The 17,035-nt window shown below is 49.3% G+C and overlaps 1 protein-coding gene across 7 annotated transcripts in view; it reads right to left on the bottom strand.

Annotated features, from left to right (window-relative positions):
* Positions 1 to 1,273: 1,273 nt before the first annotated feature.
* Positions 1,274 to 17,035, bottom strand: part of PAX8 (paired box 8) — a 39,389-nt gene continuing 23,627 nt past the window's right edge. For 3 of the 7 annotated variants that reach the window (XM_053401285.1, XM_053401288.1, XM_053401287.1), the window contains exons 6-11: positions 16,603 to 16,731; positions 14,480 to 14,646; positions 13,066 to 13,189; positions 12,060 to 12,161; positions 3,898 to 3,987; positions 1,274 to 2,519 (exon numbers count right to left, since the gene is read on the bottom strand). In XM_053401285.1, coding sequence (XP_053257260.1) covers positions 2,449 to 2,519; positions 3,898 to 3,987; positions 12,060 to 12,161; positions 13,066 to 13,189; positions 14,480 to 14,646; positions 16,603 to 16,731 — 683 coding nt within the window. In that variant the 3' untranslated portion in view covers positions 1,274 to 2,448. The remainder of the gene's footprint in view (positions 2,520 to 3,897; positions 3,988 to 12,059; positions 12,162 to 13,065; positions 13,190 to 14,479; positions 14,647 to 16,602; positions 16,732 to 17,035) is intronic. The other 4 variants (XM_053401289.1, XM_053401291.1, XM_053401290.1 and 1 more) reach the window with 3 other exon arrangements.

Raw genomic sequence — 17,035 nt, 5'->3', positions numbered from 1 at the left:
AGATGGGACTCTGGGTGGTTTCATAAAAGAGCATGTATGTTGTTTTGCCTGAGAATGGGTGCGTGGGATATTTGCAGTGCAGTCAAACCAACAATGCATGTTTGCTAGATAGGCACCGGATAGGAGCTGAAGCTCATCAAGTCCTGTAAATTTCCTAGAGAGGGCTCTGAAAGACACGCCCAGGTGCCCAGTCAGGGGAAGGGTCTATGCATATTTAACATCTCATCTGGCTGGGTGCTTGCTCTTTGCTCTCACCTCCATTCCAGCAACGTGACTAATTTTAAACTAAAGTAACTGGATTATCATTTTAAGCCAGCTTGAACAAAACTGCTGTATCTGTTACTCTTCAACAAGTATTCTGAGTGAGTAAATGTTATTCTTGTTAAAACTTTTACAAGACTGTTTGTATGATTATTGTTTTAAGGGGAGAAAAGGGGGAAACACCAGAAGAAGCCAGTCTGCCTTGTTACGGAGGGGGGGGGGCATGTCTTCTTCACCTTCTTCTTCGCTACAATATATCCATTTATTCCCAATTGTCAATGTCAAAAGGGACTAAAATCTATAAAATCCATAGAAAATCAACGTGCCAATTTGCTCAATTTGCCTAGGACTCTATGACACCTCCCCTGTCCTCCATAATCCCTCAAGTAAGGTGTCAAGACCCTAATCCTGTCAAATCACTCTGCCAAGCCTTTCCTTCGGGCAATGCCAGGTGGCAGACTATGCATACATGGACCATTGTCTTCCCATCACCGGCACTCAGGAAGCGCTTATCTGCGCATATCTCCAGCTCTGCATATTCCCCCCTCCCTCCTCCATATGTTAATCCGGTGTAACCCAACCTCTCCTTAATGTATTCATGATGTAACTGGGATGTATTTTGCACTGTATTCTGGGACATGGAGGGAGTTTCAAAAGTTCATGTCACCCCTTTCTCGCGGTTCAATCTCGTCTTGAACCTGTTGCGCAATAAACTTGGATCTTCTGCAGTTTGCTCCTGTGCCCGGCTGAGCTCATTTTCTTCCGCAGGGACCCGCGGACTTAGTCCGACGAGCTGGGTGGCAGAGTAGCCCCGCACCCAGATTTTAGCCGTAACAGCCTTAAAGCATCCTGGATTCTTAAACTAAAAGGCTAAAACTAGCCTATTGAAGCTTCCCTTTTAAGGGGCAAAGGGATAGCACGCTGCTTCCTCAACATAAGGAAAGAAAGATAATATCTAATAAATATCTCCTCTCCTAGCATCTATACACATCCCTACAGAGCCAAGGGTTCAGTGTCATTAATACAAACTGCTTTTATTCAAAGGGATGCAGGGGAGGAGACTGTTCTGTGCTGATGGAGGCAGGGCGAAAACCCACGCCCATTTCCCAGGGATGCAGCTTGTGTAAAGTACTGTCTATACAGCATGAAACAAAGGCATATAGACGTGGACACACAGCGCAACTCGACACCTACCACGTTCCAGCAGCTCTGCTTCAGTTTCCACTAGGTAAAGGAACAGCTCAACCCCCCAAAAGGGACAAGGCCCTCAACATCTTGCCTTGGCAACTTTGCAGGTACCATGCCAACGCTGAAATGAGATCAGGTCTGCAAATGTTGGCAAGAGCAGTTTGCTGGCCGGATCTGGCCCCTGTATTAGAGCAAGCCAGTAAAAGAGGACGAGGGGGAAAGAGCCCACCAGGAAAGGAATTGTGAGATTTAACTTGGAGTTGCAAGCTGAGAATCCTCCACTGGGAAATTTCCCACCAGCTGTTTGTTGTGCCCCACTCCTCCTGACCGAAAGATGCTCAGCCCATCTGTCTTCGCCCCCTCCGTAACTGAATCAGCCGCCTCCGTTGCACTTGGGGTCCTTATCTGTGAGGCTGCATTTGTGCCTTCCTTTTCCTGCTGTTCAAACATGGCAAGAACGAAACAGGAACAGCCAGAAATAAGGGACAGTGCGATCTGCACAAGCAAGCAACTTAAACTGCAGCCAGGATCCCCTAGGGTGAGGAGAGAAGCAGCCGAGGCGTTCAAGCCCCAAGCCTGCTCTTCTCCCAACTACTCCCTCTGCCCCTCTCCAAGTGTCCAGTCCTTTCAAAGACCCACAGTTTGCACAAGCACCTTCACCCGCCATCGTGCAAGAGAGAACAGTAGCAAAGTGACTTCATAAAGCATCACTTGATTTCATTAGTTTGAGTTCCTCGATTTCAAGGTGTTTAGACTGTCCTCACTTTTGGAGTCCGGGGACGCAAGCACATTAATGCCACCTGCTCCTCCATCCTTCCCAGCTTCATGGGTAACAGGGTGGCCTCGCATGCTTGCAATTGCTGCAACTGCTTGTGTGGATTCCATTGCCCACTGGGGCAGTCTGTAGATTGAACCAGTTCACATCCCTCTTCGTTGCCGCTGGGCTATAAACAGAGTGGCCCAGGAGAGCTGGCCTGGCTCCCAGAGGGACTGGATCATCTACAGGTGGTCGTAGGTGGTGTTGGGAGGTACAGGGCCCCGTGAAGATGAGCTGTAGTAATATGGGGAACCTGGAGAGAGAGAGAGAGAGAGAGAGAGAGAGAGAGAGAGAGAGAGAGAGAGAATGAGAGAGGCTATTAGCAAATAACCTGCCCGGGTTAACCATTCACTCCACCTCAATACACATTAATCATCTCGTACCCACAGCCTTTGCAGACTTCAGCAGGGTTCATGTTAAGATGCCATCAAAACAGCCCGGGGGATGATTGACTTCCCTGCCCCCTATTCTGAGACAGGGCCAGGTTACTTCCTTCCTGTGCAGGACTTTGGTCAAATGGCTTCCTTCCCCCAAGAGAAGCAAAAAGTTATCTGGCATCTCGCATCTGTGCAAGGATTGTGACTGGCTACAGAAGAGGAGGTGGAGCTTTGGTCACTTTGGGTTTCAAAATATTTGGACAGAGCTGTGGGCCACTGGAGACAGCACCTCTTGTAATCCAGAATGCGGCAGCTAGACTGGTGACTGGGAGCGGCCGCCAAGACCACATAACACTGGTCCTGAAAGACCTACATTGGATCCCAGTACGTTTCTGAGCACAATTCCAAGTGCTGGTGCTGACCTTTAAAACCCTAAACAGCCTTGGCCCTGTATACCCCATCGTTCTGCCCAGACACTAAGGTCCAGCTCCGAGGGCCTTTGGCGGTTCCCTCCCTGAGAGAAGTGAAGTTACAGGGAACCAGGCAGAGGGCCTTCTCAGTGGTGACGCCCTCCCCATGGAACACCCTCCCACCAGATGTCAAAGAAATAAACAACTATCTGACTTTTAGAAGACATCTGAAGGCAGCCCTGTTTAAGGAAGCTTTTAATATTTGATGAATTACTGTATTTTAGTATTTTGCTGGAAGCCGCCCAGAGTGGCTGGGGAAACCCAGCCAGGTGGGCGGGGTATAAATATATTAGTAGTAGTAGTAGTAGTAGTAGTAGTAGTAGTAGTAGTAGTAGTATCTTTTGATCATGGAGAGGACTCAAAGCACAGGAGCTTCCCGAGGGGCAGGCAGTGACTGCATTCACAACTCCGCCAAGAGAAGGTCATGTTGGAACTGAGAGCTTGCAAAGAGCAATCTTCGATTTGGAAGAGGGAACAAGGGTCATCTATTCCAACCCCCTTCAATGCAGGAGTCTCAGCAGAAGTGCAACAAGTAAACAGTTCTACTTTTCAGCATTCATAGCGGGTCAGGTCAGCCCAGTTAGGCTCCTTGCTGCTGGCTAGTTGCAAGGACTGATGTTTCTGTGTCGGAGAGCACCACAAACAGTCCTCACCTGCCTAAGCCCTCAGCTTTGGCCCTCAAGGTCCCAGGAGACCTGACACACAAGCTGCCAGGCCAAGCTGGGAAAGCCCACCCCCCTACCCCCACCCCCCTGCCCTTGCAGCCCCAGAGGAGGAGACTCACCCAGCAGTCCAGAGTTGGGGAATCGCCAGGGCTCTCCATAGCTGGTGTAAGGGCCGTGACTGTAGGCGCCGCCAGAATAATCACTCCCTGCTGGAGACAAAGAGAAGGGAACACGCGTCAGAGGCAGCTGGGAGAGGCTCGCTGGTGGGGCTGCAAGTGGGGACATCTCCACAACAGCTAAATGCAGGGTTGATGTGGTGTTAAGGCTACAAATTTGTTTTCAACGCGTACTACAAAAATCAAGATGCCAAACCTGGTTGTCACCATCATCATTGCCATCTTCCTCCTGCTGCTTTCTAAGAATGTTTGGGATGTGATACACAAGTAGCAATTGAGTACAACATTCCTTGTTTTCCTAGAGTGGACATGCGGGGGAATGTTTGGTCCAGCCAGTTGAAAACTTCCTGTTTCCTCCTGACTGGGACATCCTTCCTTTGCATGTGACTAGAGGTGGGCGTGACCTTACCTGCCCAGGTAACAAAAGGGCAAGGCACGCAGAACACCTCTCTCTTTTTCACTTCCTCTTTTCCACCTTCCTTTCGTTGTGTGAACTGCAGTGACTGCCAGTCTACAGTCACTGGGATTATCCCCCCCCCCCCATATGGGGTAGATCCACATGTACATATTTGTAACTAAGTCTGCCTTCAGGGATCCAACTGTGAACTGATGACGTGAGTAAACTTTTATATATACTTTACTCAAGGTTGTTGATTCTTTTAAGAGGGATGTAAGGAATGTGGGTGGCGCTGTGGGTTAAACCACAGAGCCTAGGGCTTGCCGATCAGAAGGTCAGCAGTTCAAATCCCCACGACGGGGTGAGCTCCCATTGTTCGGTCCCTGCTCCTGCCAACCTAGCAGTTCAAAAGCACGTCAAAGTGCAAGTAGATAAATAGGTACCGCTCCAGAGGGAAGGTAAACGGCGTTTCCGTGCGCTGGTCTGGTTCGCCAGAAGCGGCTAAGTCATGCTGGCCACATGACCCGGAAGATGTCTACGGACAAACATCGTCTCCCTTGGCCAGTAAAGCAAGATGAGTGCCGCAACCCCAGAGTCGTTTGCGACTGGATTTAACGGTCAGGGGTCCCTTTACCTTCACCTTTTAAGGGAACTTACCAGGAATCTAATACAGTGGTACCTCGGGTTAAGTACTTAATTCGTTCCAGAGGTCTGTTCTTAACTTGAAACTGTTCTTAACCTGAAGCACCACTTTAGCTGCCGCTGTGCCACCAGAGCACGATTTCTGTTCTCATCCTGAAGCAAAGTTCTTAACCCGGGGTACTATTTCTGGGTTAGTGGAGTCTGTAACCTGAAGTGTATGTAACTCGAGGTACCACTGTATTGAGAGGCTTAAACAAGCCTGCAACCAGCAATCTGCTGTGCATTTAAAGGGGGAATGTAAAACTCTGCTAAGTTATAGAACTTGCTAGTGCAAGTTAGGAAGGATATTAATAAACAATATATCCTCTCTTGCCTCCCTGAACATTCCCACAGAGGGGACTCGGGCTCTAGTGCTTCTCAAGATGGAAGTGAAATAGGGGCATGCAAATTTAAGGGAGGAGCTTCTACAAACTTGGGGGACTCCTCATATATGCAGAAATATTGAAGCCTGTTCACGAAAAGGTTTTTTTTACAAAAGCCCAATGGCCTTGGCAAGAACCTCTGAGCTGACAGGCTGCTGGTGACAGTTAAGCAGCGGCTGAGCAAGGGAGACCTGAGGCCAGGCAGAGGTTCAAAGGGTGCAGTCTTCAGAATTACCCTGCCCTGAAATGCGCAAGCTAGGGTAGGGCAGCCCTCCAGCAGGAGAAAGTGGGGTGAGAGACAAGGGCGGGGGGTGTCATTAATCTCTTCTCCGCTCCTGAAATCTCCCTTCCCTGAGGATGCATTCTTAGGTGAAACTCCAAAAAAGATTGACCCCCCCTTTCTATGCGCTCTATGCTGCAACATTTCATAATGGGTCCCTCTCAGTTTGGAGGTGAAACAGGGGGGCCACCCCAAAGGAAGGCAGCAGCATCTGAATAGCTGGGGCTCTTTCTAGATATGCAGAGGTCTATCTATACACCTGTAAATGGAAAGAAAACGGTGAGCCACACCTGTGTTCTCATAAGGAAACCACAGCCCCATTTAGTCAAGCATTATTAGCAGTTTATATTCTCACTCCCAATCTTCCACCAAGGGGGTGGAGGGGGGTGGAAGGGGCTCCTCCTGACGGATAAGTAATAATCCGCAGAAGTCCAGATGCTATTTTCGGCCAAACCTTAAAGCACTATTATATCAATTTAACAGTAATGGCTCCCCCCCCCCCAAAAAAATAGCATCCTGGGAAATGTAGGTTTTAAAAAAGTTTTAAAGTTCGCAGAATTCCCTAGGAGTAAGGATTGAATGTTTCATATCCTCCAACCGATGAAGATAGGGACATCCTATTCCATAATAATAATTTACTATTTATACCGCACCCATCTGACTGGGTTGCCCCAGCCACTCTGGCTGGCTTCTAGCGTATATAAAAACATAATAAAGCATTAAATGTTTTTTTAAAAAACCACTTCTCTATACAGGGCTGCCTTCAGCTGGCTCAGGAGTTCGATAACTCCATACCCTCCAACATTTCTCGGGTGAAAATAGGGATGTCCTAAGGAAAAGCGGGACATTCTGGGATCAAATCAGAAACGGGGGTGGCTTCTCTAAATTGGGGCCATCCGTGGAAAATAGGGACACTTGGAGGGGCTGCTTTTTCACCACTCTGAAGTGTGATGTGGCCTTAACCCAGCGTACTACAGAAGCCAGCAACAGGACTCCCCTTTCCACAATGGGGCTTCCCCCTTCTTCTTCCCCTTTGTTGTTGTTGTTTAGTCATTTAGTCGTGTCCGACTCTTCGTGACCCCATGGACCAGAGCACGCCAGGCACCTCTGTCCTCCACTACCTCCCGCAGTTTGGTCAAACTCATGCTGGTAACCTCGAAAACACTATCCAACCATCTCGTCCTCTGTCGCCCCCTTCTCCTTGTGCCCTCCATCTTTCCCAACATCAGGGTCTTCTCCAGGGAGTCTTCTCTTCTCATGAGGTGGCCAAAGTACTGGAGCCTCAGCTTCAGGATCTGTCCTTCCAGTGAGCACTCAGGGCTGATTTCCTTAAGAATGGATGCGTTTGGTCTTCTTGCAGTCCATGGGACTCTCAAGAGTCTTCTTCCCCTACACCTCCCTCAAATCTTCTCTGGAGTCCCAGAAGAGTGGAAGGGGGGCATGGGGGGGAGATTGTTCAATCTGGCAGGCGGAAACGTCTGCACAGATTGATTGTATCAGCGCAATGTTTAATTCCACGCATAATTCTTTTTCTAGCACTTCCTCCAAGTACTCCAAATATGTCACGTACACTAATCTTGGTGGTCCTTAACAATGACCCTGAAAGATAGGGTTGTCTGCTTAACCTCAAATCCCATGTAGGGTTTAGCCTAGGGGTCAGCAAACTTTTTCAGCAGGGGGCCGCTCCACTGACCCTCAGACCTTGTGGGGGGCCGGACTATATTTTGAAAAAATAATGCAGTGGTACCCCGGGTTACATACGCTTCAGGTTACATATGCTTCAGGTTACAGAGTCCGCTAACCCAGAAATAGTACCTCAGGTTAAGAACTTTGCTGCAGGATGAGAACAGAAATTGCACGGTGGCAGCAGGAGGCCCCATTAGCTAAAGTGGTGCTTCAGGTTAAGAACAGTTTCAGGTTAAGAACGGATCTCCAGAACGAATTAAATTCTTAACCTGAGGTACTACTGTATAGGGAAGGTGTTGGTTTTTTTTTTAATGTTTAATGTTTTATATATGTTGGAAGCTGCCCAGAGTGGCTGGGGCAACCCAGTAAGATGTGTGGGATATAAACAGTAAAATTATCCTTATGGAATGGGACGTCTCTATTTTCATCAGCGAAATGTTGGAGGGTATGCTTGACAGCTGGAGCAAGTTCAGTGGGGCAAAAGTTTTCCTCCACGAAACCTGATCCTAGCCATTAACGTGTTTAAAAAAAATGAGCTCAGAAACGATTTGGCCGCTCCTCCAACTGGCAAGTCAGATAGGCGTGAGAGGATCTGACTTCCTGTGGCCATTTTGCAGCCTCTAAGGCAGGGGTCAGCAAACGTTTTCAGCAAGGGGCCGGTCCACTCTCCCTCAGACCTTGGGGGAAGCCGGACTATATGGGGGACGAAGACGAACGAATTCCTATGCCCTACAAATAACCCAGAGATGCATTTTAAATAAAAGCACAGTTCTACTCAGGTGAAAGGGACGCGGGTGGCGCTGTGGCTAAAAGCCTCAGCGCCTAGGGCTTGCCGATCGAAAGGTCGGCGTTCGAATCCCCGCAGCGGGATGTGCTCCCGTTGCTCGGTCCCAGCGCCTGCCAACCTAGCAGTTCGAAAGCACCTCCGAGTGCAAGTAGATAAATAGGGACCGCTTACTAGTGGGAAGGTAAACGGCGTTTCCGTGTGCGGCTCTGGCTCACCAGAGCAGCGATGTCACGCTGGCCACGTGACCCGGAAGTGTCTCCGGACAGCGCTGGCCCCCGGCCTCTTGAGTGAGATGGGCGCACAACCCCAGAGTCTGGCAAGACTGGCCCGTATGGGCAGGGGTACCTTTACTTACTCAGGTGAAACACCAGGCAGGCCCCACAAATAACCCAGAGATGCATTTTAAATAAAAGGACACATTCTACTCATGTAAAAACATGCTGATTCCCGGACAGTCCGCGGAAGGCGATTGGGCCGCATCCAGCCCACTGGCCTTAGGTTGCCTACACCTGATTTAGCAGATAGAGGTGTCTTTGTATTTGTCTTTAGGTTGTCTTCAGGTGTGTGTGTGTGTGTGTGTGTGTGTGTGTGTGTTTGCAGGGGGGTGTCGGTTAGAGCGAGGTTCTCAAACCGTTTGGATGCTTTTGTTGGTGAGGGGGGTGGGGCTGGACCCTGACTGCGAGGGAGGGGAAGAAGATTTCAAGGGGCATTTGATTGAGTGCTCTCATTACAAGTGGTGTAAAAACAGCCCCCAATCTCTCCTTTCTTCTCCTGACCAATCTCATTTCACGCTTGAGGGGAGGGAGCGCGCAAGGGAGAAGATTCTGTATTCTCAACGCTGCATTAACCACATCTCCAAGGTAACCCAGGGACACACCAGCTCAGCACGTCCGCCAAGCCAAAGGGAACGGCGGCACCAGCTTGCCAGCTTCTCCCGCCTCAGCGGGCAAGGCCTTCCTCCTGACAGCAGAATTCGAAGCTTGCAAAGTTCAGGCGCAGCTTAGGCTGACAAGCAAAACATGCTTACTAGGGAGCAAGCACCTCTGAACAGAGTTGCGCTTACTGCAGAGTCAACGTGCACAAGATTTGCCCTTAGAGCATGCGTAGGCAAACTAAGGCCTGGGGGCCGGATCCGACCCAATTGCCTTCTCAATCCGGCCCACGGACGGTCCAGGTGTGTTTTTACATGAGTAGAATGTGTCCTTTTATTTAAAATGCATCTCTGGGTTATTTGTGGGGCCTGCCTGGTGTTTTGACATGAGTATAACGTGTGCTTTTTATAAAAAAAAATGCATCTGGTTTTTTTGTGGGGCATAGGAATTTGTTCACCCCCCCCCAATATAGTCCAGCCCCCCACAAGGTCTGAGGGACAGTGGACAGGCCCCCTGCTGAAAAAGTTTGCTGACCCCTGCCTTAGAGGCTTCAAAATGGCCACAAGAAGTCAGATCCTCTTATACCTATCTGACTTGCCAGTTGGAGGAGGGGCCAAATAGTTTCTGAGCTCATTTTTAAAACACGTTAATGGCTAGGATCAGGTTTTGTGGAGGAAAATGTTTGCGCCATTGAACTTGCTCCAGCCGTCAAGCATACCCTCCAACATTTCTCCGATGAAAATAAGGAAGTCCCATTTCATAATGAATTTTTTACTGTTTATACCCCACACATCTTACTGGGTTGCCCCAGCCACTCTGGGCAGCTTCCAACATATATAAAACATTAAACATTAAAAAAAAAACAACCCTTCCCTATACAGTGGTACCTCAGGTTAAGAATTTAATTCGTTGTGGAGATCCATTCTTTACCTGAAACTGTTCTTAACCTGAAGCACCACTTTAGCTAATGGGGCCTCCTGCTGCCGCTGCGCCGCCAGAAGACGATTTCTGTTCTCATCCTGAAGCAAAGTTCTTAACCCGAGGTACTATTTCTGGGTTAGCAGAGTCTGTAACCTGAAGCGTATGTAACCTGAGGTACCACTGTACAGGATTGCCTTCAGATGGCTATGGGGTCAGATAACTCCATACCCTCCAAAATTTCCCCAATGAAAATAGAGACATTCTAAGGAAAAGTGGGACATTCCATAATCAAATCAGAAACCAGAACAGCTTCTCTAAATCAGGGATGTCCCTGAAAAATAGGGACACTTGCAGGGTCTGCATCAAGTTGGCCTCAAAGGCCTTTTGCAAAGGGGCTGCCAGGTACAAGGCCATCTTGGTGGTGGCGCCACAGCTGCGGCCGAATTTTCTCCTCCGGGAAGCCCAGCTCCCCTGCTTCTTGATTTCAGACAGCGTTCGAATACATTTTCATTCTGGAAAGTGTTTTATGAGTGATTGCTGTTTTTAAGTCTTCTGGTTTTTAATGCTTCTGTGCATTCTCAAGACTTTTATTGGAGTGAGCCTAACATTGTGTTTTGCAGCATGGTTTCTTATAATGAAAGCAGAGTAGGAAAATGAGCTTGAAATAACCCAAAGAAACGAGGGAGGGAGGCGGGACCGCGGGAGGGATGGTCCCAGTGGGCAGAGGAGGCCTAATGCCAACTGGGGGAAGGAGCACCAACAGAAGCTGGCCCTTTAAGGAGGCAGATGGGGCTGGGTGGCCTCAGGCTTGTGGGTTGCAGGGGGGGGCGCTTCCTTGCTGCTCTGGAAGGAGAGATGCTGTGCTGCGCAACTCCAGGTGTTTGGGGACTGTATGATGCGTCTCAGTGGGGATGGAAAGACACCCGGAAGGAGGCATTTTCTCTATTCTCTAAAAATGCCACATCCATTTTTAAGTGACAGGGTTGTGTTGAATGGGTAAAGAGGGGGGCAGAAGAAGGCTAGGAGACCCACCACATGTTACATTATTGTAACTCGCTCTACGTGGGGCTGCCCTTGAGACTGACCCAGAAACTCCAGGGGGTGCAGAATGCCGCGGCGAGACTCCTTACGGGGTCTTTGCTGCGAGATCACATTCACCCGGTGCTATACCAGCTGCACTGGTTCCCAGTGGGGTACAGGATCAGGTTTAAGGTGCTGCTTTTAATCTTCAAAGCCCTATACGGCCTAGGACCCTCGTACCTACGGGACCACCTCTCCTGGTATGCCCCGCGGAGGAACTTACGGTCTTCAAATAAAAACATCTTGAAGGTCCCAGGCCACAGGGAGGTTAGGCTGGCCTCAACTAGAGCCAGGGCTTTTTCGGCTGCGGCTCCAACCTGGTGGAACGCTCTGTCACAAGAGACAAGGGCCCTGCGGGACTTGACATCTTTCCGCAGGGGCTGCAAGACAGAGCTGTTCCACCAGGCCTTTGGTCAGGGCGCAGCCTGACTCCCTCCTTCGGCAATCTTTTCAAAACTTTAGTTTATGGTTGCCATCAATTTTGATTTTTTTAAAAAATATATATTTATTAAGATTTTCGAATTTAATACAATACAAAAAAACATAAAGTCAAAAAGAAAAAAAAGAAAAACAAAAAGCAGAAAAAATTAAAAACACATAAAGTTCACAAAATCTATTTTTCAATAACATATTTCCCTGACCTCCTCATACCCCCCTTTCTTGTATTCCAATTCAAATTGTTAATTCAGCAAATCCTTATCTATAATTTTTAACCTATTTCTACCATCAATTTTGATTTTAATTAATTTTTATAATGTTTTTATAATGTTGCACTGTTTTAGTGTTGTTAGCCGCCCTGAGCCCGGCTTCGGCTGGGGAGGGCGGGATATAAATAAAATTTTTTATTATTATTATTATTATTATTATTATTATTATTATTATTATTCTTTCCCTGCAATCTGGGGAGGTGGCAAAGCCTGAGATTGCGGGCAAAGTGTGTGGGAGGGAAATAGCCAGCCCTGAGTCCCATCCCTTCCGCCTCCTCCTCCCCTGAAGCTTTTCCCAGGGAGCTCCTTACCTGCCACCATGCCAGCAATTGCAGATGAGCTATAGCTTCCCTGCCCGCCAGTTGGGATGTGGGGAGGGTAGCCTGGAAGGGTGGAGCCAACCACTTCGCGCCCTGAGAGAGGGGGGAGAGACAGGGACAGAGGAAACCAGAATCAACAGACATGCCAGGAAACACCGTTAGCAGCCGAGGTGCTCAAGAAGCTACAAACTGCATTGAACCTTGGTGTGTCTTTGCCTGCCTCCCGAAGCACCAGCCAATACCCACTGGTGCTGTGGGTTAAACCCCAGAGCCTAGGACTTGCCGATCAGAAGGTCAGTGGTTCGAATCCCCACGACGGGGTGAGCTCCCGTTGCTCGGTCCCTGCTCCTGCCCACCTAGCAGTTCGAAAGCACGTCAAAGTGCAAGTAGATCAATAGGTACCACTCCGGCGGGAAGGTAAACGGCGTTTCCGTGCGCTGCTCTGGTTTGCCAGAAGCGGCTTAGTCATGCTGGCCACATGACCCGGAAGCTGTACGAAGGCTCCCTCGGCCAATAAAGCGAGATGAGTACCGCAACCCCAGAGTCGGCCGTGACTGGACCTAATGGTCAGGGGTCCCTTTACCTGTACCTAACTGATGTGCCACCCACATTTCACCTCTCCAAATGACCCCCTGACCACTCGGGGAACGCCCATTGCTCTCTTCCTGACATAGCTGTCAACTTTCAGATTTGAAAATAAGCAGCCTCACCTGTCCCGGGGACAGTCTACGGGATATCTAACAATCCGGGATAGCAGCAGCAAACGGCGCTGGAATAAGGGAATTTCCCGCAAAAAAAAGGGAAGGTTGGCAGCTATGCCTCCTGACATTGACAAAGACCTCTCCTCAACCCACAGGCCCTTGTGTGACCGACTTGCTGCAAATATGCACAGGGCACACCCTGCCCCGCTTCTCCTTCGGAGCTGTTGTGGGGCCTGGAGCACCCACAGGTGTGCTCGTGTTGGGTGCCTAGACGTCCCTGAATGGGCAGCCCTTACCTGTCACAGCAGAGTATGTCTGATGGGCCGCCAGGTTACGACTCAGCGATGGGTTGGAAGGCGTGAGCATAGATTTCCCGTCGTCCATGGATGTGTTGAGCAGGGGCACGGCATAGATACCTGCCTGAGAAAGGGTGGGGGCAGCAGGAGATCAGGGCCTCGTAGGGATCTGAGCACAGTCCTCCTTGGCGCCCTGGTTTCCCCCCCCCCCACCGGACTCCCTACTTGTTCCTTCAGTGTCAATGAGCCCCGAATCCCTTCACAATATGATGGGATTCCTGCGTAGTTGCACGTGTTGGACCTTGGGGTCCCTTCTAACTCTATGGTTCTATGAATATATTCATCATACCTCTAACTCAGCCTTGTAGCTGCTCCCCCCCCTCCATCCATGCTCCCCCCGCCTGCCAGTTAGGGAGTCACCTTATTATGAATTGGACCACTGGTGCACCAACATTTTGTGTGGAACACAGAGCAGTCAAATGCAACATTCTAGAGTGGACATGTTTAGATGTCTGTCCAGTCAGTAGATAAACTTCCTGTTTCCTCCTGTACTGAGACAAACTTCCTCTACATGTGACCAGAGGTGGGCGTGACCTTACCTCTGCAGGTAACAAAATAGCACAGGGCAGGCAGCCATCTCTCTGACTCTGACTCTATTCCTCAAAGAAGCAACATCTCCTTAGCCAGAGATGCTCTCTTGGCTTCCAAGAGAGAACAAAGGAACTACAGTACCTCGGGTTAAGAACTTAATTTGTTCTGGAGGTCCGTTCTTAAACAGAAACTGTTCTTAACCTGAGGTAACACTTTAGCTAACGGAGCCTCCCGCTGCCACCGTGCCACTGCTGCGAAATTTCTGTTCTAATCCTGAAGCAAAGTTCTTAACCCGAGGTGCTATTTCTGGGTTAGCGGAGTTTGTAATCTGAAGTGTCTGTAACCTGAAGCATCTGTAACCCGAGGTACCACTGTATCCCCTTATGGGATAGAGTCCATGTGTATATATTTTGTGACTTAAGTCTGCCTTCTGGGTTCCATTGGTGAACAGAATGTGTGAGTAAACTCTACTTTTATACAAGACTGTGTCGTGTCTGTTCTTTTTAGGAGGGAATAAAAGGGGAATAACCAGGAAACTTATTTTGGAGACTTATGCAACCCTGGCAAACCTATCCGCTGTGTAAGTTTAAAGGGGGAATGTTACTCTGCTAAATCACAGAACTTGTCAACACAAGTTGGGAAGGCTAAAATTAAACAATATATCCTCTCCTGCCTCCCTGAACATTACACACATTAGAAGTGCCAGGGATGGATCCTGGAACCTCTTGTATCTAAAACGTACATCTACCGCTGAGTTCCAGCCCCCCCGACCCTCCAGCCCCACCCCAAGGCTGTCATGGCGGCCTTTGGCTCCAGCACACACCTGTTCTCCCTTGGCATGGCTGGGGGAAGCGTAAGCCTCTGGGAAGTGCTGTCTCTCGAAAGGGCACTCCAGCAGGTGCTGCCCGTACGCCTCGCTGCGCAGGTGCTTGTGGGGGGTGCTGCTGCCTTGAGAGTCTGTGCTGAGCTGGCAGCTCTCCTGGTCACCTGCTGAGGGAAGCCGCAATCAGCCCGACTTGGACAAGCCTCTGCCCAGCCTACCTGCCGGGATTTAACCTGTGGGTAAGGATGCCCCCCCCTCTCCCCCAAGCCATGGCATTTTCGCGCAGGGGGGTTCAAGATGTGGTTTTGTTCCACGCTCTCTTCCTGCTCAGCCCTCCTGGATGCAAAGGGGCAGATGTGGGTCTCTCAGGGATGGCAAGGATCGTTTCGGTCAATGGGCCTCTTGCAACTGCTCCGTGTTAGATACACAAATATAGATCCATGTGCGCATGTGCCCCCAGGACTGTGCCCCCCCCTCGTTCCACTCCCCAACACCCCTTAGACCTTGGCAAACCCCCTTGCAGCTCACCTGACCCCCCCATCCGTATCCTCTTGCAGTTCCCTCATTGTCTAGTGAATAGAATTTTCATACAGTTACACCACCATTTCTGTCATGTCTCATCACTCAGTGGACCAATCAGGGCAGGACAATTTGGGGAGGGGGGATTCTTTCCCTCCCCTAAGGGACTTTGAGGCTCCCTCCCTCTTCCCCACCCATATGATGCTCATTTCATAAAATCATCCTTTTTAAAAAATATTTCTTTTTTTTGCAGTGATAGTAACAAAGAAATCTGACTTTGCAGCCACTCCTTGATGAGGTTCCATGAGTCAGCATCTACTTTCACCTGTGGGGAGTTTAAGCCGGCGAGTTTGAGCCATGCAAAGGGCAGGGGAGGGATTTGTTGCTATTTTATCAATATTCCACTCATACAATTGCCCTAGCCAAATGAAATCTAAGCCAGACTGAATGAAACTTTGGTTGGCTTTAACTTTTCGCATAGTCTTTACCCATTCTGTATACTGTATAGTTGTTGTTCTTCAATTTTTGCCCATGAAATGTCCGCAAACAAATAAATCTTTCTATATATACAATTCTTGTTGTCTGTCTATATTCATTTACAAATACTGTTCAGCCTTGGTCATAATATACATTTTTAATTCATTTTGGTATTATTGTCCAATAAATTTCTTTGTATTTTCCGATTAGGAGGTTTATTTCAGTTCTACTGGTTTCCCTATTTCACATCATCTTCTCTATATATAACATACATATATATATGAGAGCAAGAATAAATGAAAAATGTAATATAATATGTGTATGTATAGTATGTAATTATAAAAAACCAATAAAGATCATCTTTAAAAAAAGAAAGAAACTTTGGCTTACAGGAGCATTTCCGCCCCCACCGTAACATGCAACAGAGTTACTGTGAGCAAGTGAGGTGTCCAAAATTAAACAGGCACAATGTGAGACTATAGAACACCATTGCTGGTTATGGAGCAAACTTAGAACCAAACAGAAGTCAGTCTGGAGCCTTAGCTTGCTGTTTCCGTCCTTTTTGGCACGAAACAAGAGGCTGTGTAAGAGTCCCCTCTTCAACCACAGCACCTCTGAACCTACACTCACAACCTGGAGAAGAAACTACCGTATTTTTCGCCGTATAGGACGCACTTTTTCCCCTCCAAAAATGAAGGGGAAATGTGTGTGCGTCCTATGGGGCGAATGCAGGCTTCAGGAAGCTATCCGCTAGCCGTGGGAGACGCAGCTCTCCCATGGCTAGCGGAGAGATTGCCTGCACCCAGAAGGTTGGGGCGCGCTGAGCTCAGCACGCCCCAAGCTTCGGGCTTCGCGTAGCGCTCCGCTAGCCGTGGGAGAGCTGGGCGAAATCACGCGGCTCTCCCATGGCTAGCGGATAGCAGCCTGTTCTGGGGGCTGGGGTCGGGGGAAGCTCAGGCTTCCCCCGCCCCAGCCCTGCACCTGGGGGAGGGAAATAAATTTTTTTCTTTATTTCCCCCCCCAAAAAAACTAGGTGCGTCCTATGGGGCGAAAAATACGGTACATGTTAGCAACAGAGGTGCCCAGAGTCAGACCCTGCCGCACCCTCCCAGCCCAACGTCACTTACTGTCCTGGATTTTTCTCTTGTGGTCGCTGCTGGGGGAGCCGATCCCTAGAAGGCCGTTGATAGAGTAGGTGGAGGAGCCCAGAGAGTCTGACTGGGGCGACTCAGGAGGAGTCACAGCTGAGCTGGGGACTGGAGGAGACACAGCAGTGGGGGGGTTAGTGGAGAAATGTCAGCAGGCCCTTCCAAGGAAACACCCCCAACCCTTCTTCCAGGGCACACTGGATTGTGGAGGTCAAGAGCAGTTAGGAGGACTGGCCAAGTGGGGAACTTGCCCCCATGGCAAGGGGCAAGGGTGCCCTAGGTGCTCAGCTTGGGAACGCTCCCCTCCAGCTAGGACCGAAGGACGCAGCTTCACTTTGCTGCCATGGAACAACGGCAGAGATTCCAAGCTAGCTATCAGATGTTTCTATCACTCTTCAGGAGAAGGGTGGAA

This window comes from Podarcis raffonei, chromosome 8, assembly GCF_027172205.1.
Source record: "Podarcis raffonei isolate rPodRaf1 chromosome 8, rPodRaf1.pri, whole genome shotgun sequence".
Lineage (NCBI taxonomy): Eukaryota > Metazoa > Chordata > Lepidosauria > Squamata > Lacertidae > Podarcis > Podarcis raffonei.
This window is presented reverse-complemented; position numbering and strand designations above follow the sequence as displayed.